Source organism: Giraffa tippelskirchi, chromosome 9 (assembly GCF_054371585.1).
Source record: "Giraffa tippelskirchi isolate mGirTip1 chromosome 9, T2T-mGirTip1v1.2.pri, whole genome shotgun sequence".
In the NCBI taxonomy this organism is placed as follows: Eukaryota; Metazoa; Chordata; class Mammalia; order Artiodactyla; family Giraffidae; genus Giraffa; species Giraffa tippelskirchi.
In genome coordinates, this window is record NC_137283.1 from 45466865 (window position 1) to 45492947 (window position 26083).

A 26083-nucleotide genomic window follows, 5' to 3' on the forward strand; every position below is an offset into this window, starting at 1 on the left:
CTCTGGTGCCCACCGCATACCTGGCACATCACACGGCGGGTAGGGGTCCTTGTCCTCATCCTCTTCTCTGTAGTCGTCGATGGTAACCTGGGAGGACAGAGAGGTCTCGGGAGGAAGGGAGACTCTGACTTAAGTGGACTCGAGAGGGGCGGGTAAAGACCTAACCCTGCCATTCAGCATGGGGTAGGGGTGTGATCTCCAAAGTGGGTGCTGTGTGAGTGTGTCAGGAGAGCAGGTACCCCCAGATGATGCCTCTGCTTCAGAGAGAGAGTCTGAGGGCAGATGAGGAGCAAATGGTGTCCCCCCCACCCAGCCATGGACAGCCAGCACCACCCAGCACTGGTGCACATGCTACATGAGAACCAGCTTGCAGGTTCCTGCCTCCTCGCCAGACTGAGCCCTGTGTGAGCGAGGGTCTCACTGGTCTCAGTCATTCCTGATCCCTGGTATCTGACACACAGTCACCATTCAGAAAGGATTTACTGACTCAGTGAATAAATCAACAAATTAAGGAAAAATCCACAGCTGACACAGTGCCTGAGTGTTCACAGTAGAGCCCTGAGTGCCCAGACCCTCTGATCCTGAGTCACCCTCCCATCGTCCCTGGGGACAGACATCTATTAGCAATCTTTGATTTTAATCCCCACCGAGAAGATATGGACACTGGTCTGGTGTGACCACACCATTCCAATCAAGAAAAAATAAGGCGTCAGACCAGTTAAATATGTATCACACTAGCTCCCTGTTTGAAATACTGTTAACAACCGGTTAAGTGCCCCACTTCACGCAGACCCTCCTGGAAAGCCAGCATCTGTGATGCGGTGCCACAGTTTCACTCTAAAATAGCACACACAACGCTGTCATGGTATAAAGGCGACACATTTATGGTGATAGCAACAGAATTATTTGGAAACAAAGCAGAAAATGTAACATATACCTTGTTGTCACTGTTGGCTATCTGGTTGACTTCTGGTTTGTTGTTCTTTTTATTTTCCAGACTTTCTTTTCTACAGAGAAGAGAACAGAAGGAACCAAGTAACCATCTTCTTTTGTATTAAAAAAAAGCTCATCAGGATTTTCAATCAACAGTGGCCCATTTAATTGGGAACAACCCTAACAGCAAGAATATAGCACAACCCACACTCAGTTCATCTCAGTGCACTGAATTCATAACACAGATCATCTTATTAAAATTCTCATTCAAGGGCTAATCAGCATTGGACGCATCATTTATTTTATGATGCCAGAATTAACTGCAGAGATTCATTAAGCATGGGGATGTAACTCCTACTTTCAGCTCCAAGGGAATGAGAGCGAAGGGCCTGGGATCTGCCCAAGAGTCCATCTGTTCTGGTCAGCCCACAGGCCAGCCACCATCCCCACAAAGCAGCGGCATGGGAGCCCCAACAGGTCGCACCTATGACTGGCTCCCTGGGTCAAACCCCTTCATTCAGCACACCTCCCCAGGGGAAAGGTGGTTACCTGGCAATCTTTTTCCTTTCCTTTTCTTCAGCTTCCTCCTTCTGAGCAGTATTCAAACTTTCAGCATCAGCCAAATTGTCTACAGCGATGGCCAAGAAGACATTCAGTAGAATATCTAATTTGAGAATGTTAAGGAGGAAACATGGTTCTAAATGCAGCTAAACGGGGTCAACAATGGCAGTGCCACACCCCTGTGCTCGAGAGGCTGCTGACAGGTTGACTGTTCCCTAGTGCTGTATTCACTTGGTAAAGCCAGGAGACTGGAGCCCCATTTTCCAAAAAGAACCAGAATCTGTAGAAGATAAGCTGCTGCTACTGCTAAGTCACCTCAGTCGTGTCCGACTCTGTGCAACCCCATAGACGGCAGCCCCCCAGGCTCCTCCATCCCTCGGATTCTCCAGGCAAGAACACTGGAGTGGGTTGCCATTTCCTTCTCCAATGCATGAAAGTGAAAAGTGCAAGTGAAGTCGCTCAGTCGTGTCTGACCCTTAGCGACCCCATGGACTGCAGCCTACCAGGCTCCTCTGTCCATGGGATTTTCCAGGCAAGAGTACTAGCCAGAAGCAAAATTAAGATTCACTAAAACCCATGAAAACCTACAAATGCCAATATTTCCCTTGGTGTCTGTGTTACGTGTGTGGCTATAGATCTAGGTATCTATGCATATGAAACACACTGCATAAAACAATCTGTAACATAAATGTAATGTTTTTGCGCACTTTGCATTTCACTTTATGCACTGTATTTTCTTTCTTTTAAAACATACATACCCACAACCTATCTGTCTGGGGTGTGCTCTCCAAAATAAGACCCCAAGAAAGCCTACACCTTATTCAAATGATGACCGCACAAGGCAGTCTGGACCTTTGCAGACCTTCCAAGTCTGCAAATACCTCATTCATTCATTCCACACTGACTGACTGGAGCACATCTAACTTATTGCCAGATGTGCTGGCCTGTCCTTCTGCATTGTCACACAGTGACTATATCTCTGACTCTTGTGGTTGATTTTTATTTTTTCAAATAGTAGAAAGTTGGCTAACTAGACAAGTTACTAGCTTTTCAGCTTTTACTATAATGTTGTTTCTGTAGTTTCCTTGAATGACTGAAAAAAAAAAAAACAAAAACATACTCTGAAGATGCCTGTTTCTTACTTGCCAGCAGTTAAGTACATTTTGGAGAAGCGTGAGGATCAGAGGGCAACAAACAGGTCAACGTGACTCCCTTCTCTCATGGATGCTTCCCTCTGGCTGACACAAGGCCATCTGCATGCAAGACAGTGGGAGCCCACGGGCCCCAAGACAGGAGAGGCACGCCATGGTCCCACACGCTCAGCGCAATCTGAACTCTCCTGTGGGTTGCTGAACATGTCAACAAATACAACCTAACAAGGCACTGATAATGAGCGAGCTTCAGGGGATGTCATGCTTGACTAACCTATTCAAGTCTTTAAAAAGAGGGTAGAAATGTGAGTAGATTCTAGTAAGACTGTCAAAACACCTCTGATACACTAGGATTACTTTTTAAACAGAGCTGCAATGAGCCTGGGGAAGCAGTTTGTTCTGGGCCGGCTGATGATTTGGCAACATGAGCTCTCCTCTGATGAACATGGGGTAATCGTGGCTCAGAAAATGATCAGTGCTGGGAATAACTGCACTGAGAATTCCTACTAATGACGGCAATGAAGAAATACTGTGTCTCTAGTCTTATGATGACACCAGATTCTTTCAGTAGTAGAAAGCAAACCCAGAGTAACAAACCACAGGAAAGTCTTACAACATTGTAACAGATGGTTTTCAAGAGCGAATACCCAATAGATGTATTTAGAGGTATTACCCACCAGACCCTCCTAAACACTGGTGTACCATGGAATTCATCTGACAAGACCTGACAAGCACCTCTGACATGCTGGTTAGAGTTCTGGGTGCTGGGGACATGAGAGGAAACAGGACAGATTGAAGACCTGGCTTCCAAGTAGCATCTGTTCTAGCTGGGGGAGACAGACTATAAGCCATTTAAGGACTGCAGAGAGTGATACACCCATATAAAGAAACTACAACATCTAACTGGAAGGAAAGTGGCTAGAGAATACTTCTCTGCAGATTGGAACCAGTATATGGCTGTGGCCTAGAGAATTAATCACGAGAACAGAAAAAGAAAATACTGATCATTCATTTAACAAACACTGACCAAGAGCCAACTGCGCATGATCTTGTGGTGTAAGCCGCAAAGACGTGACTACAAAGAGAGACTGCGGACTTGGGAAGCTTATCGCCTGTTACTAGTTGGCAAGATGGAGACCTGCACCCCAAACTCCAGCAGGAGCCGCAAGTGATGAGAGGAGCGTGGAGAGAAACTGGCAGGAGAGCTCCCCGTAGGGCGGGGTAGGCAGTGCGGCTCCCTGCAGCAGGATTCGTGTGTGCTGGGAGAGGGGCTTCCACAGAATACTCTGAAGTACAAAGCATTGTTCTCACAGGCTTGCACTTGGGTTTCCACCCTGAAGAAGGGTCACTGAGAAGCCAGAGAAAATGAAGGGGAAAACAGCGCAACAGACTTCTTAGAAGACGATTCGAGATTAGGGTTCTTTAAAATACAAAAGTGAAGACCAAGGGGCAGTATTCATACTTCGGTCCAACTTGTTCTTTCACTAAGCATTAATCAAGGAGCTCCACGTGCCAGGTCTTGTGCCAGGGCAGGGAGGGTGCAGAGAGAAAGCAGACACGACCCAAGGTTACAGGGTCAAGAAGGGGCCGAGCGACGTAAAGAGAGGTCTGAATTTTCAGAAACCTGGGGTTAGAGTGACTGGCCGGGAAAAGGAAGAAAACAAGTCAGAGAAAGCATGACAGAGCAGCTGGCCAATGGACACGTGATCCCCAAAGACGTACAGACCAGCAGGGCAAAATGAGGGTCAGGGGAGCTCAGATCAATCCACTGAAGATACATCCCCATCCATTCTGAAGGGTCTTAGGAAGTCGAGATGTACCCCTAACCTTTCAGTGGGGCTTTGAGTGGGCCACCCCAAAACATGCCAAGGTGGCATGTTCATTCAGTTCAGTTCAGTCGCTCAGTCGGGTCCGACTCTTTGCGACCCCATGAATTGCAGCACGCCAGGCCTCTTTGTCCATCACCAACTCCCAGAGTCTACCCAAACCCATGTCCATCGAGTCGGTGATGCCATCCAACCATCTCATCCTCTGTCGTCCCTTCCTCCTCCTGCCCCCAATTCTACCCAGCATCAGGGTCTTTTCCAATGAGTCAACCCTTCGCATGAGGCGGCCAAAGTATTGGAGTTTCAGCTTCAACATCAGTCCTTCCAATGAACACCCAGGACTGATCTTCTTTAGGATGGATTGATTGGATCTCCTTGCAGTCCAAGGGACTCTCAAGAGTCTTCTCCAACACCACAGTTCAAAAGCATCAATTCTGCGGCGCTCAGCTTTCTTCACCGTCCAACTCTCACATCCATACATGACCACTGGAAAAACCATAGCCTTGACTAGACAGACTTTTGTTGGCAAAGTAATGTCTCTGTTTTTAAATATGCTATCTAGGTTGGCCATAACCTTCCTTCCAAGGAGTAAGCGACTTTTAATTTCATGGTTGCAATCACCATCAGCAGTGATTTTGGAGCCCCCAAAAATAAAGTCTGACACTGTTTCCACTGTTTCCCCATCTATTTCCCATGAAGTGATGGGACCAGATGCCATTGGTGACTTTGAATTAAAGTTATTTGAGAAACAGCTGGTACAAGAAGAACACTCTGACCCACGTCTGTTCCTCTGAAAGCAGGAAACAAGCTCCCTGAGAGGGCATCCTCCGTAAGCCAGGAGGACAGCGCTGGCAATAGGGGATCTGAGGTTGAGAAGGATTTACAAAGCTTGTGACTTCTCCGTTACTTTGCTATCCCAAGCAAACACTTCTTTGTTTTGTCAAATCTTCAGAAATAATTGATATTTTCTCTGGAAATATATATGAAATGTATATGAACAGCCTGCTTTGGTTATTTCTTAGGTCCTACATCCATGGGGTCTTCATATGTATGAAATTAAATGTGTTTTCCTATTAATCTGTCTTATGTCCATTTGATCAGTAACCGGTCAAAAGAACCTGGAAGGTAGAGAACACTTTTCCTCCCCGTACTCTCAAGGGTGACAGTGTACACAGCACATGGCTTTGTCCTAAGCCGTCCCTTGGGGTGTGATGTCACGCTGAGTGGGTGACCACTGGTGCAGCCCGCGTGTCACTTCAGGTTGCCTCCGTGGCTGCTCTCATTCCTCAAGGCCTGACGGAGGCACTGCTGCTCCTCTGCTGTCCCAGCAACAGTGGAGGACGCATGGGAGCGAGGTGAGGATGCTCACTTTCCCATCACCCTGGACACCACTGCCCCCACCCCGGGGAAACTTGGAGAGGAAGACAGCATATGGTGACGACAAGGTGACCCCGGTCAGCCAGAAGGATACAGTTACCGCAAATGAAGAGGATGATGAAGTAGATGCAGACGATCATTCCAGAAGATGATGGGCCCCCATATGCCATGATACCGTCATACATGACAGCATTCCAGTCTTCGCCTGTCAGGATCTAAGAAGCCAAAACTGGGATCAGCGGGCAGGTAGACTCACAGTTCCCACGATTCTCCCAAGCTCCTGGGGCTGCCTGGGTCTGGTGTAAGCTGCCTTGCACGATTCAGTTTGCACAGAACAAATGCATCCGTCAACCCATAGTCTTCAAAATGTTAGACTTAATCACACAAATACATGAGTTAATTATTCTGCTGAAAATAAGATAACATTCCACATAACACGTGTGTACTCTTTGACTGCACCCCAGCCCATTCAGCCCCTGCTGGTGTGTCTCTCCAGGACCTCTGTCTGTCTATGCATTTAAGCACATACATACACACCCGGAGAAAACAGGCAGTTGGTGTCTTATTTATTTATTAGAAATAGAGGGTATCATACTATTTGAATTTTTTGCAATTTGCTTTTTATTCTCCCACTCGATATATTCTGGAGACCCTCTGTGTCACAGAGTCACTTCATTCTTTTTAACAGCTGCCTAGCATTCCTCATGCTTAATCAACTGTGGAAATGGAAAATCATATCTACGATGTGAATCACTACCAAACAGAAATTTGCCAAATGATTGGAAAAGGTAAAGCAATTCATAGAGAAGGAACTATAAATGGCTCCTGGTCGCATGAAAACATATTCAACCTCATTCCTGACAAGAGTAGTATCAATTACAACTACAACGAGAGAACACTCATCTATCAGACAGGAGGTGATCAAAATGTTTGTGTACTCATTATGCTGAAAGGGAGTGAGTTGACAGACAGAATCCACCCCCATCACTGGAGGATCAACTACCACAGCCTTAAAGAGAAGACTTAAGCAAGAGTGTGGAAGTTGAAAGTGGACACACCCCCTTTAAACTAGCAATTCCACTTGAGGGGCTTTATCCTACAGATCTAAGATCACACACGAGCCCCACGATGTGCATTCAAGGCCACCCACTCAGCCAAGACACAGTGGAATATTCATTCACCAGTAGGGGACCGGTTCCATGAATTATGGCGCACCCACACCACAAAATGGACAGACACAGGGAGCTCAACCCAGTCTCTGCGACAACCTAGAGGGGTAGGGTGCGGGGGGAGAAGGGAGGGAGGTTCAGCAGGGCAGGGACACATGTCTGCCTGGGGCTGACTCATGCTGATGTACGGCAGAAACCATATAGTAATACTGTAAAGCAATTATCCTCCAATAAAAAATAAATGGAGGCAGCACTGAAAAGGAAGAGGCACCTTTTTATGGACCAATAAGAATGGTTCTTAAGGACACTTTAGGTGCTAAAAAGATGAAAAAAGCATGTAGAATGAGCTATTATCTGTGTAAATTCATCTGATTGTAGGTAGACAGGTAAATTTATTTACGTCTGAGCAAACACACTGGGAGAATACAGAAAAATCTGCTTACTGGTGGTTGCCTCTCACAAGGAGAAGTTGGTGGCTGGGTTGGAGATGGACTTGCTACTTTGTATAGTTTTCTAACATTTAAATTCTGTGCCATACACATGTACTACAAAACCCACCACCACCATGCGGTTTCTCTGAAAGTATCAAACAAAACAAAACAAAACAAAATGAATGACTCATCAGTGGCCAAAAATTAAGTTTAACTCAAAAAGCTGAGTTAGGGGACTTCCCTGGTAGTCCTGTGGTTAAGAATCCTCCTGCCAATGCCGGGGACACAGGTTCCATCCCTGGTCTAGGAAGATTCCACATGCAATGCAGCAACTAAGCCCATGCACCACAACTGCTGAGCCCATGTGCTGCAACTATGGAAGCTCAAGAGCCTAGAGCCTGTGCTCCGCAAAGAGAGAGGACACTGCAGTGGGAAGCCCAAGCAGTGCAATGAAGAGCAGCCCCTGCCTGCCACAACTAGAGAAAATCCAAGCACAGCAACGAAGACCCAGCACAGCCAAAAACAATTGCTATAGGCCAGGCCTGTAGCAGTGACAGCAATTCCATTCACTTCAAAATGTCCAAGTAGGAAAGAACCTTAGAGATCATTCCTTCTAGGCTCGCATCTTTCAGAAAATAGTGACTTTACAAAGTCACAGTGATGAGCAGTGGAAGAGCCGCTGTGGGAGGTCAGGCCTCCCGCCAGGCCGCCCCACCCTGCCTGCAGGACTCGCTGGCCTTCCCTGTGAAAAACAACAAGGGCAGGTGGGTTTTTAAAATTTACCTGCCAGGCTCTGTCCAAGGAAGGCCACAATACACAAGGAGAGGGGCTTGGAACACCTCAGGTGCGAGCCAGGTGGGGTGGAAAGGCTGGGCCTCTGAGGGCAGGGCCACCTGTGAAGCCCTAACCCTGTGGCTCCCTTCTCAGCCTTATGCTCGCCAGGGCCCCACCAGCACAGACATCTTCAGAGTCTGTGTGTCCCCATCCGTCACACGAGGGAGGACAACAAAGGGACAGCAGTTGTCGCAACTGTTTAATCACCCTGATTCCTGACTATACACCACAGCATCAGGGCTTTAAAAGTCACACCTATGGGTAAATCCATTACAACCAGGATTATAAAACTTGCCTGCCATCAAGAATGAGCAAAGTACAAGAAGAGGATTTTAGACCCTATGAAACCCCAGAAACCTCATACAGTCAAACACAAACGTGGGGTTTATTATTTCATAAGACATCCAATAGTCTCACAAAAATGTGAGATCACAGCACATCCCTCTGGACTTTGATGCAAAATAAATGACTTATATGGCATGAAATTAATCAGGGTTATTAGGACAGAGGTTACTGATACAGTGACGATGGGATCACTTTGCCTTGCTGAGTCGTGGACAGACGAGAAGGTGTCTCCTAAGGTGCTGCCCAGGGAGAGGAGGGCGGGCGCTCACCTGGAACACCGTGAGAAGCGCTTGCGGGAAATTATCGAAGGTGCTCCGCTTGGTTTGTGTTTCGTCGAAATTAAACTTGCCGCCGAACAGCTGCATCCCCAGCAAGGAGAAGATGATGATGAAGAGAAAAAGCAGAAGCAGCAGCGAAGCGATGGACTTCATGGAGTTTAGCAAGGATGCCACCAAGTTGCTCAGGGAGGTCCAGTGCCTGCAAGTCAAGACGATGGGGTGAGCCTAGGGCGCTGCCTGGGGTGGAGCAGATGGTCCCCCCAAGTGGGGTCGGGGCTGACCACCACCCACAGTCAGGAAACCCCTTCAGCGAGCACACGCATCCTCACCTGGTCACTTTGAAAATTCTCAAGAGCCGCACACAGCGGAACACAGAGATGCCCAGGGGAGACATGATTTCCAGTTCCACCAGGATCGTCTCGGTAATTCCGCCGCACACCACGAAGCAATCAAACCGATTGAAAAGAGAGACAAAGTACGCCTGGAGACCCAAGCTGTACATCTTGACCAGCATCTCACAGGTGAACAGAGCCAAGAGGACCTTGTTAGCGATATCTGGAAACACAAGAAGCATGTGCCCGTGGGATCTCACCGTGGGAGCATCTCTGACCCCTGTCCCCTCACCTCCCCTCCCACCAGCTGCTGCTGGAAGGGCCTGAAGCTCTCAGCCCATGGTTTTGCTCTTGCCCTCTTCACAGAAATGTGGCAGGAACACCCGTGGTCCACTTGTCTTCCAGGCTCCAGTCCTGCTTCTGCTACCACCCAGACGTGTGCCCCCTAGAGAAGTTCCTTGGTTTCTCTGGGGTTCACTTTCACTGACTGTACAATGGGGAGGGGCAGCTAACCAAATAATCCATGCAGCTTTCGAGGCCTGAAAGCCTACAAGTCTGCATTTAGACCATAGTATTATTTTTGTTTGTTTCAGTCACACAAGAAATCTGTCTGGTCTTGCTTACAGCCCCAAGATCTAAGAAGCAGTTGCCTGTCAAGGTCACTTCAGAAAATGCCACCCAGCAGGCTGGAGAGTTGAGTAGAGACAGACTTGACTTGACGTCAGGCAGGACTTCACAATGGCTCAAAACTGCCCAACTCGGAATTGGGTGAGCTCCCACACCACCCTGCTGGGGCATTCGAGGTGGGTGAATAGCCACCACTTGCCAAGGAAACTACAGCAGAAAATAAAGCTTCAAGTGGGCACAGGGAGGAGAGATATGGGGTCCCTTCCAGCTGCCAGATTCCTTGGTCCCACACAGGGTTCGGACAATGAGCTGCTCTGGAGTCATTAGCTCCAAGGTGCATCACACACCACACAACCTGGACTGCACACTCTTGCCAGGTGCACCTGTGCCTGGTCTGCCACCCTCCAAGTTACTGCCCACCGGAAATGGTCCTGGACCAGCACACGTCCATCTGAGAAGACCAGACTGCAGCTGGGCAGCCTTGGGGATCCCCTGTTTGGAGCAAAAAGGGAATGGCTTCTGCTTATACCTTGAATCTGTGTCAACCAGTCAGGCTGGTTGTAGTGCTCAGAGGAAATGGTTAAGGTGTTGAGAAACACCAGGACAATGACCAGCCAGTAAAACGTGACAGACTTCACGGCAGCCCTACACCTTCTGCGACTGAAGCGGTTCCAGCGGCGCCAGCGGCGGCTGTAAGAGAAGCAAACGTTACCCCCTGGATGACAGACAGATGCAGCACCTGATCAATATCACTAAGGAATGACTGCACCCTGGAGGTCCCCACCAGGGTCGGGGTGCAGGGAGGAAAGATGAGAACAAATGACACAAATGACCAGACCTCATAAGACAAATAACGTTGGTTTTAAAATATGACTTTTAAAGGACAGTATTGACTTGATCGTGCTATCAGTTTCCTTCCGATGACTTCAGATAACCCCATAATTTGTCATATGCAGTCCTTGAGTCAGTCAGAAAATCCTGATGTTCAGAGTCACCAGCTTGAACATATCCACAGTTTACGTGCCCATCATGAGGCTCTCAGGTCTGATTGAGCTGTCAGTGCAGAGAGACGCTAGCTTATCATCCACATCTCTTGCAGCACCTCGATCATCATGTGGAATTCATCAGGCAGCCAAGGGCTCCAAAACCTGAGTTTTCCTTTTAGGGAACCCTTCAGTCCTTTCGTAAATCTGGGAGGTAGCTCTGGAGCCAGAGAGAGTTGTCAATGCTGAGTAGGACATGAGTCTTACTCCTGAGTCATCAGGTGCCCTTTCTAACTAGCGATGCTCAAAATACACCTTTAGGAGGAGAGCTAATATTGAATCATGTTTCCATACAAATAAAATGAACTGAGCCAAACAGACAAGCAGCATGTTCTCTACCAACTCCCAGTTGCAGTATGTAATTAGAGTATTCTCTGTCTCAGCCTGTCTCCCTACGGGAAACATTCTCTGCCACAAGATGGTTTGGTGAAGGGGGTCTCAGGGAAGGGCTGGCCGAGTGGCAGCATCAGCCCGGTCCAGGCTGTGCTCACAGACGGTGGTGGTGGGCGCTTCCTCTAGCACTTGAGTCAGAATAATCTCCAGGCTGTGTCAAGGCTGAAGCCCTGGCTGACTCAGCTGCATTGCTCTGCTAAGAACACTGTAACCCAGGGACTAATGAAAGACTTGTGCCAACTCTTTGGCAAGGCCTGGAACAAGTGAGGTGCACTGTATTCCTGCTCTTGCTCTGTGGGTTTCTAATGGTACTAGCAGCTGGAAGCATGATAACCAGAGTAGAAAAATTCTGCTGAGGACACTCAAAACTGTTCCCACAAGACTGGGTTTCTCCCATGATGCATAATGCAGTGCACACAAGCAAGGTGGCCTGAGCGACACCCAGCCCTGGTGGGCCTATTCACGCTGCAGGGACAAGTGACAGGTGTCTCCCAAGTCCACGGAGGCACGGTCTGTGGCCCCATCCTGTAACAGTATGAGGGCTGTGGCAGGTAATTACCCACACCAAGCGCTACGCCCAGGGTACTGGGTACAGGAGGAGGAAGAGGGAGCTACAAGAGAGCTGAAGGGTCAGGGAAGGCTTCCTCAGAAAGCTGAGGTTTGGGCTGGCTGGCTCTCGAGAGCTGAATAAGGATTAGCCAAGGGTGGACAGGGAGAGGGCAGGGCACTCCACTTAGCTCCCGCCAAAGAGACTTGGGTGGGAAGAACTGGAGTGCGTGGTCCATTTGACAGCTGGAGAGCAGTCCAGATTAACAAAGTACAAAGTCTGGGAGGGGTGTCTAAATACCCCAGAGGTCAGAGGGTGATCTGGGGGCCAAATTATGAAGAAATTTAAATGCCCTCTGGCAACAGGAAATTCTTGAAAGTGCTTTTAATTATGAAAACGCTGTTAATTTTTTTTTTTTTTTTGGCCTCGCCACATGTGCTGTGGGGTCTCAGTTTCCCAACCAGCGATCAAATTCGTACCTCCCTCATTGGGAGTACACAGTCTGAACTACTAGACTACCAAGAAAAGTCCCCTTAATTTTTTTAAGACAGGTTTATTAAGATATAACTTACATATGGAAAAATTGACTTCTTCTTAGTTCTAAAGTTTGTAATCACAACTATAATCAAGATGTAGAATATTTCTATCACTCAAAAAAATTCCTTCATGGCACTTGATAGTTAATCCACTGCTCACCCTAGCCCCTGAAAACTACTGATTTGTTCTCTTTCTCTATTATTTTGCTTCATCCAGAATCCTATCAACAGAATCATACAATACACAGCTTTTTGAGATTGGCCTCCTTCATTTAGAAAAAGTTCATTTGTGATCCATTTGTGTTGTTGATTTCTCAGTAGTTTTTTCCCTTCTTGTTGCTGAGTTTCAGTCCATCACATGGATGAACTATCATTTGTCTACCCTTACCATCTGATGGGCATCTGAGTTATTTACAGCTTTTGGCAATTATAAACAAACATATAAATGCTGTATTTATCAATTATACATATATAATGTTTATGAATATAAACATTCATGCAAAATATTTTGTGTAGGCATCTATCTTCATTTTTCCTATATAAATACCTTAGAGGAGAATTGCTGGGTCATATGGTAAATATGTTGGACTTTGTAAGACACTGACAACTTGCTTTTAAAATGGCTGTGTCACCTGATCTGTAGCAATGTATAAGAATTTCCACTGATTTGCATCCTTGTCAAAATGTCAGCTTTCAAAATTTGATCCATTCTACAGGTGTGTTATGGTATCTCACTGTGATTTTAATTTGCATTTCCTAATGACCAGTGATCATTTCACGTGCTTATTTGCCATCTACATGGACTATAGCCTGCCAGGCTCCTCTGTCCATGGAATTCTCCAGGCAAGAATCCTGGAGTGGATTGCCATTCCCTTCTCCAGAGAATCTTCCCGACCTGGGGATCGAATCGGGTTGCCTGAATGGCAGGCAGACTCTTTACCATCTGAGCCACCAGGAAAGCCCCCTCTATGGCTACATGCCTACTAAAAATCTATTGTCTATTTTTATTGGGTCATTTTATTATTACTGATACTATTCTTATGTATACTGGCTTCTAGTCCTTTCTCAATTCTGTTTTGCAAATATTTTTTCCTCCAGTCTGCAAATGATCTTTTTCTTTCAAGAAGTAGTAGTTTTAATTTTGATGAAGTCCAATCCATCAGTTTTTCCTGTTACGGCCAGAGCTTTGGGCGTTGTACCCAAGAAACTTTTGCCTAACCCAAGGTCAGTAAAATTTCCTATGTTTTCTTCCAGGATTTTTACAGTTTTACAAAAAGAATTCCATGGACAGAGGAGCTTGGTGGGTTGCAGTCCATGGGGTAGCAGAGAGTTGGACACAACTGAGCAACTAACACTGCACTTTCAGTTCTAGTCCACTTAAAGTTAATTTTTATACACAGTGGTAAGACACTGTTTCTAACTGAAAAATAATACTTATATGGAAAAGTAACAAATTACTGGTATACAGTTCAATGAGTTTTTACCAACTGATTATGTAACCTGCACTCAGAGCAAGTAAAACAAAAACATTACGAGCAACTCGGAAGACCTCTTGAACTTCCTTCCATGGAAAAAGTTTGCAGGAGAAAAGTGGTAGGAAGCATCTCTCTTAGAGAAATGCCTCTGGGAGGGTATACAAAAAGGGTTGATTGGTGATTGCAGCCATAAAATTAAAAGACACTTACTCCTTGGAAGGAAGGTTATGACCAACCTAGATAGCATATTGAAAAGCAGAGACATTACTCTGTCAACAAAGGTCCGTCTAGTCAAGGCTATGGTTTTTCCAGTAGTCATGTATGGATGTGAGAGTTGGATGGTGAAGAAAGCTGAGTGTCGAAGAATTGATGCTTTTGAACTGTGGTATTGGAGAAGACTCTTGAGAGTCCCTTGGACTGCAAGGAGATCCAACCAGTCCATCCTAAAGGAGATCAGTCCTGGGTATTCAATGGAAGGACTGATGTTGAAGCTGAAACTCCAGTACTTTGGCCACCTCATGCGAAGAGTTGACTCATTGGAAAAGACCCTAATGCTGGGTAAGATCGGGGGCAGGAGGAGAAGGGGACGACAGAGGGTGAGATGGCTGGATGGCATCACTGACTCGATGGACATGGGTTTGGGTAGACTCCGGAAGTTGGTGACAGACAGGGAGGCCTGGCGTGCTGAGATTCATGGGGTCGCAAAGAGTTGGACACAACTGAGCAACTGAACTGAACTGAGTAGGCAAAACATTATTCATGGTTGCATGTTACTGATCTGTTTTCTTTTTTTGGGGGGGTGGGCAGTGGTTCTTCGGCACCTTCTACAGTTCTACAAGGCAGGTACTTACTGTTGCTGGGCAGGTTGATCTTCTACAGGAAGAGCCCACAGTGTAAAAAAGTCAGGTCTAGAGCAATTCTACATAAAGTTTAGAAGTTAGAACATAAAAAGCCCACACAGGTTTAAGAAAAATTACGGAAAGAAGATACTGACCTGAGCTTGGACTTTGAGATGGCTTGACTGAAAGAAAGACAGAAAAAATATGATTCCTGTTAGGAAGGCTCCAGGATATGTTCCCCTCCACATTTCAGCAGAGATACCATAAAAGCCATGCATGGAAGCCTGGACCCAGCACCCCCGGCTCCTGAAGCGAGCCAGCTAGGGTGAGCATGGGGCAGGGAGCCAGGCAATAGAAGACTCTCAGCTGCCTGAGCGGCTGTGGCACAGGTGGAGATGCCAAGGGTTCTTCTCCCCCACCCCCAAACTGCTCACACTGCAGCCAGTGGGGCCGCTCCTGCCCACAGCTCAGCCACGCATCTCCACAACAGCACGTGCTGCTGCTACAGTGAGAGGAGCCCTGGACTTGGAGCCCCAGCTCCACTCTTCATTCACTATGAGAGCTCGGGCAAGCCGCACACCTTTTTGAGCCTCAGTGTGCTCATCTGTAAAATGGCAAGACAAACCCATTCCCTACCTACTTCATGCTATTGTAGGGGGGCGCAGCAAGAAGGAGGAGGAAAATTTACTTCATAAACTGTTGAGTTTCCTGCTCCTAACATCGTTTTTATGAATCTCTGCCGAGGAGATCAGATTCTCTTAAAAATGACACCTGTACTCAACAGGCATAAGACCTAAAGGACACCAGCAGCAAGCAAAAATAAAAGAGAATTGCGTGGAGCTCCCCCAAAGCAGGTGGTGCTCAGTGCACTGCACACGGCTGGTGCGCCTGCTGCTGCAGCCCAGTGCATCCAGAAAAAAGCCAATGGGTGCTCATGTGAAGGCATCCTCCAGGGTTAGGAGAGGGGGGTGCAGAGCTCCAGACAAAGTGTATGAGCCAAGAAGGGCAGGGTCTCGTTATCCAGCCACTACGCATGAGGTTGGGACAGCCCGTAAGTGAAAGAAACTTAAATAGGGAGCACATTCTATGAGCAGTTCTGCCATACAAGCCCTTCAAAGCACTGACGCCAGCCCAGGCTCAGAGGACCCAGCCTTTTACCCCCAGCGCCGACACCCCGAGGGCCCGGCCTTGGCAGCGCCTCTTCGTCTCCACCAGCACCTAGCGGACACAGGGGAATTGCCGGGTTACCTGCCTCAGCCCGGGGCAGGTTCCATCTCAGCAGGACGGACCACTTTGGAGGACAAGGCAGGTGACAAGCTGGGGGTCTGGGGGGCCAGGGCTAGGAGGAGGACCAAGGGGTCCAGGGTGAGCCCGCCCACCCCGCTTGCATCTGAGGCCGTGGCTCCAGGCTCACTCCACCAAAACCTGGGCGACTCATATCTGCTTCTCTAAGAAGCCAGGAGGAGCCAGGAGGAGCCAAGAGGGCAGCGCCTCAGCCCCACTCACCAGAGACTCCCGCAGCAGCCTCGGTTCTCGCCTTCCCCGCTCACGTTCTCTGTGTTCACAGACTCCGTCTCACTGGTGGGCATGCTGGCTGCGGGGAGAAGAAAACGCTGTAGATGGTGCCGTGACTCCAGGAGCTGGTGATGGACAGGGAAGCCTGGTGTGCTGCGATCCATGGGGTCGCAAAGAGTCGGACACAACTGAGCGACTGAACTGAACTGACTGACTGGATGCTCTGTGCGCCCAAGGATGGGACAAACTCGATCTCTGCCTCCAGGATGAGCCTCTGGGCAGCTGGCAGGAGGGTGAGGAGCATGATGAAGGGTCTCCAGGGACCTGACTGGCAAAAGGAAGTGCTGAGAAGCCAGGTGTCTCCACAGAGGAGCCTTCACTTCCATGATCTGCCGAGGAAACCCAGAAAGTATCCCAACAGGAAGAGAAACCCACTATCCAACTTCCCAGGGAAAGAAGCCTGGGGACCAAAGTGAGTCCTGTCGCCATGCCCAGCGCCAGCTTACTCTTCTGATTTCCAGGTTTGCCCTGAGAGGCCGTTGCAACATCTCAGTTACAGCTACATCTTTTCTTGTCCCTGCAAGAAGTACTCTAGAACATCTGTGAACAAACCTAAGATTTCATAAACAAATTCTTACTTTAAATATACTGAAGGAGAGGAGATATTACTAAGGGAGGAGCATATGAAGGTACCAAGCAGAGAATCTCTTTAAAAATGGAAGTATTCAACTCATTTTCCGTTAATCCTATCTGATGTTCTTCTGCCCAGCTTGTAAAGCCAAGATGCTGAAGAACGTCAGTAGGATTAATAAAAAAGACACCGTTGACCAAAGATGCCTGCACTAGAGCTCAGAATACTGTCCTATGGGGGAAGAAGGTTTTCTCCCAACCAGCGACCAGAGGGCAAAGCTGTCTGTGGTCCCAGTGCACCAGGGTCTCCGGGCACTTCTCCCTTCCCCACAGCATGGTATCAAGCAGAAGCAGAGGAAATGTTGAAATGTACCCACTCAGGTCAGGAGGCTCAGGGACCCACTCAAGAGTCACCATCTGGCACATGGGTGTTTTCTTCTCCTCCACTTGATTCAACCCTAGAAACGTCATGTGCTGGGGAGCAGGCAGCAGAGGAGGTGCGGGACACAAAGAGGGACCTGGCTCTGCACCTGTCCTGGAGGACCCAGGGGAGAGGCAGCACCCAGTGGACTTCGGTCCACCATGACCAGAGCTACCTCAGGGGTCTGGGCAAGTGCCGTAAAACGACTAACTCTGCTCTGAGGTTAGGAGCCATCATCACAAGTTGAAACTTGGGAGAATCACCCTACACATGCATGTCTTTGCCTTGATGCATAACTGTGAACTGTGGCAACCTTCTGGTTTTGGAGACCTGGTGGCATCAATAGGAAGGCCTTTCCCCGCAAGTTCTGCCCATATGGCTCCTCCTCTGAAGGATGCCTGAGTTGCAGCTGTAAAATCTGACAGTGGCGCCTGGAGTGCCGTAGGGAGTAGTCTGAGGCCAGCCCAGACTGGCGTCAGGGCAGAGCAGAGGAGCAGGACCACAGAGCTCTGTCGGTGCAGCTGCACGGCTGCGGACCCTGATCGGGGGAGAGACAGGGTGTGAATGACAAGGATGGACATGGACCTGACTTGATGGGCCCAGAGAACTGAGAAACTTCTTTTCTGAGGCACAAAGAAGACCCCTTCCCTTCTGTGAGCTCCCAGAGGACTGAACCTGCCAGGGTGAAGGGGTCTCAAGAGCCATCTCCAGGCACATTGAGGCAAAGGCTTCAAACAGGAAGGCAAAATGAGCAGAATTACAGACGATATAATACAACCAGGACTCTCACAGAATAACCTTTTTCTTCCTTAGTCAAGTCAAAAGAAACCAACTACAAATTTGATTCACTTCTTCACAACTCCATGCAAAAACACAAGACACAAAACCATACAAACCATAAACAAAAACCCCACAATCCCATCAGAGAAAAATCTTAAACAAAAAGCTCCATCAAGAGATAGAAACACACATACACAGGAGGCTGCTCATGCAATTTGCTTCTCCATGACTATTCCATGTCTGACTTCAGCAGTCATAAGAGTCAGCCAAGTTCATTGTTATAGGTTACTCCCACAGGGTCACCCTTTTCTTCAGGAACAGGACAAAGAAAATCATGATGGGAGACCCTTACAGATATGCTGCTGCTGCTGCTAAGTCGCGTCGGTCGTGTCCGACTCTGTGCGACACCATAGACGGCAGCCCTCCAGGCTCCCCCGTCCCTGGGATTCTCCAGGCAAGAACACTGGAGTGGGTTGCCATTCCCTTCTCCAGTGCATGAAAGTGGAAAGTGAAAGTGAAGTCGCTCAGTCGTGTCCAACTCTTAGCAACCCCATGGCCTGCAGCCTACTAGGCTCCTCCATCCATGGGATCTTCCAGGCGAGAGTACTGGAGTGGGTCACCAGAGCCTTCTCCAGATATGACCAGGAGTCATCTCTGTGGAATGTTTTTCTTGGTGGTTACTGCCACCACTGAGGGGACAGAAGATGAAAGCAGCAGGGTGGTGGGGGCCGGCGGGTGGACAGGGGTTCTCGGGCCTCAGCGGGGTCCTGGCTCTGCCCCGAGCAGTCCCACCTCTCTCCAGGCTTCTTCAGGTCCTCTCTGTAAAGTGGGAACACTATCTCTATGGTCTGGAAGGTCACTTACCTCTACAACAGTGTAATACTTCATGGGTCTAATATTAATCATGGTGTAAATTCAGCCACTATGTCCAAGAAGAGCAAACTTCTTTTCATGGGCAAAACTCTGTGGCTTTTTACTCTCTGGGGCTATGCCCCATGATGATATCAAGAGAGTTGCTGTGTTTCACTCTTAAAGCTTGTTTTTCAAACAATCTGGTCCAAACAGATAACTCACAGCCTGCCCATGGGAAAGGTGGGGGGACATTACTTTGCATTTCTGGTTCCATGTCAACTAGTGAATGAAATGTACAAGCTGCTTCATAGAGTGAGGTTGGGAGTGCAGAGATAAGAAGTCAAACTGAACTCCCCAAGCAGAAACTGAGGCTAACTGTGGGGCATGGTGTCAGGGCTGCACTGACGGAGAGAATCCTCCTGCTAGCCAAGGGGGCTCCATCCTTTAGGAAGGATGGGACAGTGGTTGAGAGCAGGCCTCTCAGGTTAACCAGATCTAACTTTACCCCCCATCTGTGACTGAACATCTCCAAGGCTTCATTTTCTCATCTGTTAAAATGGGGCATACTTTTAACTTCACAGGGCTGAGGGCAGAACTATAAGGGAGGTGGTACAGAGTGATCCACAGTATCAGGCCATCAGTGAGGCTCCAACATAACGAATCCATCATCACAGAAAAGATTTCCTGGAGCTCCCTGGAAGCAAGGTGACTCTCTCTGGATGGTCCAAGTCCAGGGTCACTTCACCCCACCCACTTCTACGGCCACACAGAGGATTTTCGTGTGAACAGCCTTCCACACTTCTGACCCAGCCTCGGCCTGCGCTCCCAGTTTGTATCACATTTTCTGCCTTAAGCTGAGTTATTTTAACATAGTCTGTTGTATTGAGAGCAATTTTTCTGTCATCCCTAGTTGACACCTGCAGAGCCACAGAACCCTAATAAATAAATCTGCTCTGGAATCATGCCCCCGGGGGCTCAGGAGGAAGAGAGGAAGGGGCAGGTGGAGGAAGAGAGCAGTGACTCCACCAGAACGTGGTGACCTCATTTGGTCCTGGAAATAGATGTGGATCCAGTCCCTCCACCCGAGCCTCAGAGCCACACTCCGGCCGAGGCCCTGGCAACCTCCCCATCCCACCTCTCCCTCCCTGCCATAGGAGTGTTCCCCTTTTCAGAAGCATACAAGACACCAGGCCCAGTGGGCATAACCAAGGAGCTTGTTTGTACATTAAAACATTTCACCCTTCACTTGTACCCGACATTCATTTTTTTTTTTTTTTAACATTCCTAAACTGATATGCATTTCACTTCACTTAGCCCCAGTAGGATCTCATCTATGTTTTAAAAAATCAAGACAGGAGAATCAGAGACTGTTAGAACTGGAAGGGGCTTCTGAGAGGACATGAACGAATGCTGTGATTTCACAGATGAGAGAACCGACCCGCTTGCCTTGGGACACACAGCTCAGACGTGAGAGGAGAAAGCTCTCCTGCGCCACCCCCACTGTGCAACAACCCTGTGGCTTTGGTACATCCTTAAATACACTGGTGTGTGATTCAGTATTGGTACATGTTGGTATGTGCACTGGTATACACTTAAAACTCCACAAATCAAAAAGCTCCAAAAACCAAGTAAGCCTGTTACCTGCCAGCCATGCTGTGCTGTCCTGATGACCCTCATTAACCCCTGGAAACCTGGTGTAGAGCCAGGCCACTTCCAGGAGATCAGCCCAGCAAACGGGGGAGGGGTGGGTTAGACAAAAATACAGGTGTGCCAGGGACTACTGGGACTTCATAAAAGCCCAAACAGAAAGACTCATAAAAGCCCAAGGAAGTAAACCCACAGACGACTTTATCAGAACACGTGGCATTCTCCCTAACTGGCTGCCTCAGCATCAGGACCGCCCCATTCAGGGTGAACGCTCTGTCCCCGTAAGCATTCAGCGTTCACTGCAGACAAGTGACTAGGCCTAATTAGGGCTGCAGCAGATAGACCCCCTCAAACAGAATCCAGACCCTCCTGTAGAAGGAGCCAGGGCCATCTGCATGCAGAGAGGCTATCGGTCCTTTTTCCCTACACATTTCAGGAAATTTTAGAGCTTTGTTGAAGAAGTTTTCATTTTTTAAATATAAATTTGAAAGCAATTTTCAATGACCCCAGCTGAAACCAGGCATTAGGACAAGCCTATGGCCTATGCCACAATGCTGACTGGCCCTGTATCTGCCAGGCACTGGGGTCTCTAGGGAGAGCCCCAGAGCAGACCCCTTGGGCTTCCAGCATGTGTACACTGAGAAGCTGCCTCCAGTGGTAGGTCGGCGAGGGGATGGTGCCAGCCAGCAGCCCAGGACACCCTGGACTGTAAGTGAGAGTTGCGAGGGCCTCCCGGGCAGCCTGGCTCAGCCCCTGCTCTCCATGGATAGCAGGTCACACTATTTCTCTTCAGGATCTAATTGTAGGGCCTGGATGCCATCATGGGTGATGCCACATGAAATAAACCAGGAAATGTGCTGTTTTTCAGGCCAGCTCAACAGTATCTTCACCACCATGTAAACATTCCTCTATCTACTGTCTCTCTGAAGGACAATGCACTTCTCAACTGTATCCACCTAGCCTGTGGATTCAGAGGGAGATCAATACACAAGTGCACGCGTGCACATGGGCATGGATGCGTGTGCCCAGGAGTCAGAGTGAGTCTGTGTGCAGATCCAAACAGGCAGCCCCCAAATTCTGGCCCCTCCCCCCACTCACAGGCACAGCAAAATCCCAGACCAGCTTTCCTGCCTCCAGGACAGATGTTAGAGAGGCTTGGTCTCTGTCATTGCCGGGACAAGTCCCCTTTCTTCCCAGGGCGTAGTTATTGCATCTGCAAATGAGCTATTGGTCAATTTCATCTCTAAGACCCATTTACCTCTGACCTGACAGGACTGCTGTGAAGAGGAAACACCCACAGGTTGTCTGGTTTTACTCCCAGCACCAAGGGGGTTTCCCTCGCATGCCCCGCCCCCAGCTCGGCAAAGAGAGCAGGAGGTGAGCAGCACTGTGAAGTCACAGCCCACCCCTCAGGAGGGTGGCCAGGAGGCCAGCAGTCGGCCTGTAACGACTGGTTCCAAGTCACCTCCAGGCAGAGCACCCTGGGGAGTATAGCAGCACAGGAAGGGGCAGTTCCTGGGAGGCCTCTGCCAGCCATGGGCGCCCCGGGACCGTGGCGACCCTTGCTAAGTGAACCCGGAGCTTGGCAGGCCCCTCCTCGAGCAGGTCACACTGACAGCCTCGCTCACAGATGTCCGGGGCCTCTAGGAACCTGCTTCCCCTGTTTTCCATGGGACGTGCTTTCTTGCACACTCAGGGGTCTCTTTGAGCATTTCCCCCTGTGCCCCAGCAGCCTAAAGCTTCTCACTCTTTCCTTTCAAAGGCGGTCAGGTTAGATAACTGACCAGTGGCAGGATCATAGCTGCCTTCCTTTGGGACAGGGGCTCCGCAGCCAAGATCTTGTATTTTTATCTTATTTTCATGACAAGCACGAGCAGCGCCATGACGTCCCCTGGAGGAATCTGCCTGTGCTTGCTAGGGGTGACACGCTCAGCCGTCACAGGCTAACAGACTCTCATTGCTGTAAAGAAGCCAGGCTCGTGTTGGAGAATGTGGGTCAAGGCCAGACCAAGGTTTCTGTGTCTAAAGCAAGAATCATGCCCTGCCAGCAACTATTTCTGTATGACCAGCGACAGTGGGAGCACAGCATCCCCATGAGGGCTCCCACCCCACTAGCATCACCAGTAACGCCAGGGGCCTTCTTTTGGGTCTCTAAGTATTTCATTAAATAAAAAAAAAAAAAAAACTCCACCCCCAACAAAATACAGCAAGTTTTCTGAAAAGTTAAGTTGCTTCCTAATCCTGCAGATCTCAAAGCTAACCTGGAATTCTCAAGAATCCTTGAAAAGTCACAAGGCCCAAGCACCAGCTGAGGGGTGCAGGGGCACCTACCAGCTCAAGGAGGGGTCTCTGCTCCCCTGGGATAGGAACCACTCATCTGCTCATGTAACTTCTCAGAGCTAGAAGCCTAAGTCAGTCTTTGCAAAGTTTTTTCTCACACCATCACAGTATTTGCTGCTTAGCGGAAGCCCATTTTTCCTGCAGAGGCCTTAGGAGGTCCCCACGCCCAGCCTCTTCTTCACAAACCCACTGCCAGCACTGCAGTGGCACGACTCAGCTGTCTCCGCCCCAGATTCAGGCCCACTCTCAGACAAGTTCCTTATCTTGGAGCCGCCACGTGTTCTCAGAGTGACGAAGGGCTCATATCTGCACCCACTCTCCCTTTCCACTCTGGGACCTTCTGAGGAGAGTAGGACTCGAATACATCCTTCACTCAGACCACCCAAGACTTGCTCAAGTCCAATTCCCATCACTTCTGCTCGGCATTCCCACGAGCGAGCAAACAGGGCACCATGAACCCTCTGCTCTCCTGGCAGCTGGTGTTGTGCCCCCAAGTCTGAATCTTCTCATGGAGGCTCCTCCAAGTGTGTGTGGCCAGAGCCGACCTTGGTGGCAGCAACCACATGTGCACAGGAAAAGCACAGGGATGGCTCGAGCAGGCAGGACACCAGCTGTCTGTATAACTGCCCTGCATGGGGATGGTCCTGATGCCAAACCCAGGGATTCCGATGACAGGCTGTGTTAAGCATTATTTTAGAGCAGAGACTGAAACTGTTTCCCACATAAGCCCTTTCCCCATTCCCATTTGTAAAGGCAAGTACTCCCAATCATGGCATCCTCTAGAAGTCTATTTTTAACTTCATTCTTGAAACTAGCACCACTAGCTTTAACCTGGTCCTGGGCAAACCAGCCAGGGACTGCAAGACGCAGAGGCCAACTGAAACACGTAACCTGGAAAAGAAAAATCAATCAAACAACATCCCTGGAATTTCCAAACAGTTTAGATTAAAAAGCATCATTTGGGGGGAAGTGTTTAAAAAGTCTGTCTTCCAGTCTAAGAATATTCATGCAGAATTAAATAAATCTTCTGAGTTGGTTCAGCTGCTTCTTTAAAAGGTACAGTTCACACAAAGAGGAAACTGCAATGCCGTCTTGGCTAAGACACATATTTGGGGAAAAGACAAGAGGAAAACAACACAAACAAGTTTCAAGGAAATCAAATGAAAATACAGGCATCTCACAAACACACCACACAGCACATGCACCTCACACCATGCCATGTGTAAGGAACAGACGTCAGAGGGCTTGGGAAAAGAGTCTCCCAAAGAGGAAGTTCAAGCTCAGCAGTTTACCGTGATCTTTAGCCCTGCGTTGGCGAAAGCAGCAAAATCTCCTTTTCTTCTTATCCTCTTTTAGCAAGTCGGCCACTGTGACCCCTTCAGTGGAACACATGCAATTTCATTATGCTTCAGTAGAGGGCAGCAACAGCAACACCAACAGGCCTGAGGATGCTGAAGGCGCCCTGTCCACCGGCTCTGATAGGCAAACCCCAAATCTGCCCTCCTCCTAGGGAGAAATCTACAGTTCATGACCTGAGCAGCAGAGTGAGCATGCACCTTCTGTGGCTAGTATACTGTAACGCCTGTCTTCAAACACCTGTCCTACGCAGACACGGAGAACAGACTTGTGGACACAGCGTGGGAGGGAGAGGGTGGGACGAATGGAGAGACAGGAATGGAAACCTATATATTACCACATGTAAACTAGACAGCCAGTGGGAATTTGCTGTGTGACCCTGGGAGCTCAACCCAGTGCTCTATGACTACCTAGAGGGGTGGGAGACAGGATGGAGGTTCAAGAGAGAGGGGACATACGTATACCTGTGGCTGATTCATGTTGACATATGGCAGAAACCAGCACAATATTGTAAAGCAAATATTTTGAAAAAAAAAAAACAAACCCAAAACAAACCACCTGTCCTAAATAAACAACCAACTAACCCACTCAGGACAAAGGTTCCCAAGGTTCAGCTTCCCCTCTAGGAAGGGCATTAGGGAGAGGGCACATCGGCAGGAGTCCTGGGTGCTGACCGGCTCTGAGTCTAGCCAGCATCATCCTATGCAGTAGGACACTCGGGGTTAAAGCAGTGGGTTCTGGACTTAAACAGACCAGGTCTAATCCCAGCCCTCCCATGGACTGGCTGAATGACTGTGGACATGTTACCTAACGGTGTTAAACCTTAGTTTCTTCACTCGTAAGATGTTAGTAACAGTTGAACCTGCCCTCCAGAGAGTTGCTCTAAGAGGTGAACAGTACATACAGTGAAACATAATGATACAAGCACTGGCGAGGCGCAGTCAACCATGACAACTCCCTTGAGGCCACTGGGTCTCAAGACAATGATTCCAGGGTCTCCAGCCCCAGACAGCTCTGTGATACAACGGCTGCTCCAGGCTGGCTAATCTCTGCAGTAGAGGCCACACGCCCCAGGGCAATGCAAGGGCAGCAGAAGGAATGGTGAATGGACACAGGGCAAGCTTTCACACACGGCTGGTGGGAATGGGAAGTGGTGTCACTCAGCATAACGCTCACATTTCTAAAACAGGCCTCCTCTGGGACCCAGAAAAGCCATTCCTGGTCATCACTCCCACAGGACCCTGGGCACCGGTGGTCACACAGGTGCGGCATTTGGGGGCTAGAAGCGGCAAACGTGCAGACTGTGGCAAAACCTCGGTTCAAATCCCAGCTCTGCAGCAGTCACGCGGCCCTGAGAGGCTGCTTCGTCTCTCTGTGCTTCATTCTCCTCTTCTGTCAAGGCCTCGCCTCACAGTGGTGTGAGGAGTAACAGACTCGTGTACCCACAGCCCTTAGAAGAATGTCTGGCACAAAGGAACCACCTGACAAACGTGAGCGATGACCTGGTGTTCTTTCATTCAACAAGTAACCACTGGGAGCTCGGACATGTGACAAAGACCCTGCCAGGTGCCAGCCGCCCCTCCACGGAGCTCCTAGTCCTGCGGCAGAGGAAGACATCGATCACGCGAACAAGCATAGCTGCTGCATAGCTGCTGTAGAGCCCACATGCTCTATGGACCATACAGTCCACTGTGGCAGCTTTAAACTGGCCATTTATTGAAAATAGCCAAAATGTTGTTTCAAAACGTGGAAGGATATCCACAGAACACGGTTCAGTGAAGAAAGGCAAGTGGCAGGGCCGTCTGTGCTGGGCGATCTGGTGCTGGGGCCCAGGGAGGGTGCTGT

At 48.9% G+C, this 26083-nt stretch overlaps 1 protein-coding gene across 1 annotated transcript in view; it reads right to left on the reverse strand.

Moving 5' to 3' along the window:
• CACNA1D (calcium voltage-gated channel subunit alpha1 D) overlaps nucleotides 1-26083 on the reverse strand; it is a 346288-nt gene that overhangs the window by 76822 nt on the left and 243383 nt on the right. The window contains exons 11-20 of the mRNA XM_081524957.1: nucleotides 16204-16291; nucleotides 15856-15915; nucleotides 14853-14879; nucleotides 10394-10554; nucleotides 9235-9460; nucleotides 8897-9104; nucleotides 5943-6063; nucleotides 1483-1597; nucleotides 938-1007; nucleotides 21-87 (exon numbers count right to left, since the gene is read on the reverse strand). Of these exons, the coding sequence (XP_081381083.1) occupies nucleotides 21-87; nucleotides 938-1007; nucleotides 1483-1597; nucleotides 5943-6063; nucleotides 8897-9104; nucleotides 9235-9460; nucleotides 10394-10554; nucleotides 14853-14879; nucleotides 15856-15915; nucleotides 16204-16291 (1143 nt within the window). The remainder of the gene's footprint in view (nucleotides 1-20; nucleotides 88-937; nucleotides 1008-1482; nucleotides 1598-5942; nucleotides 6064-8896; nucleotides 9105-9234; nucleotides 9461-10393; nucleotides 10555-14852; nucleotides 14880-15855; nucleotides 15916-16203; nucleotides 16292-26083) is intronic.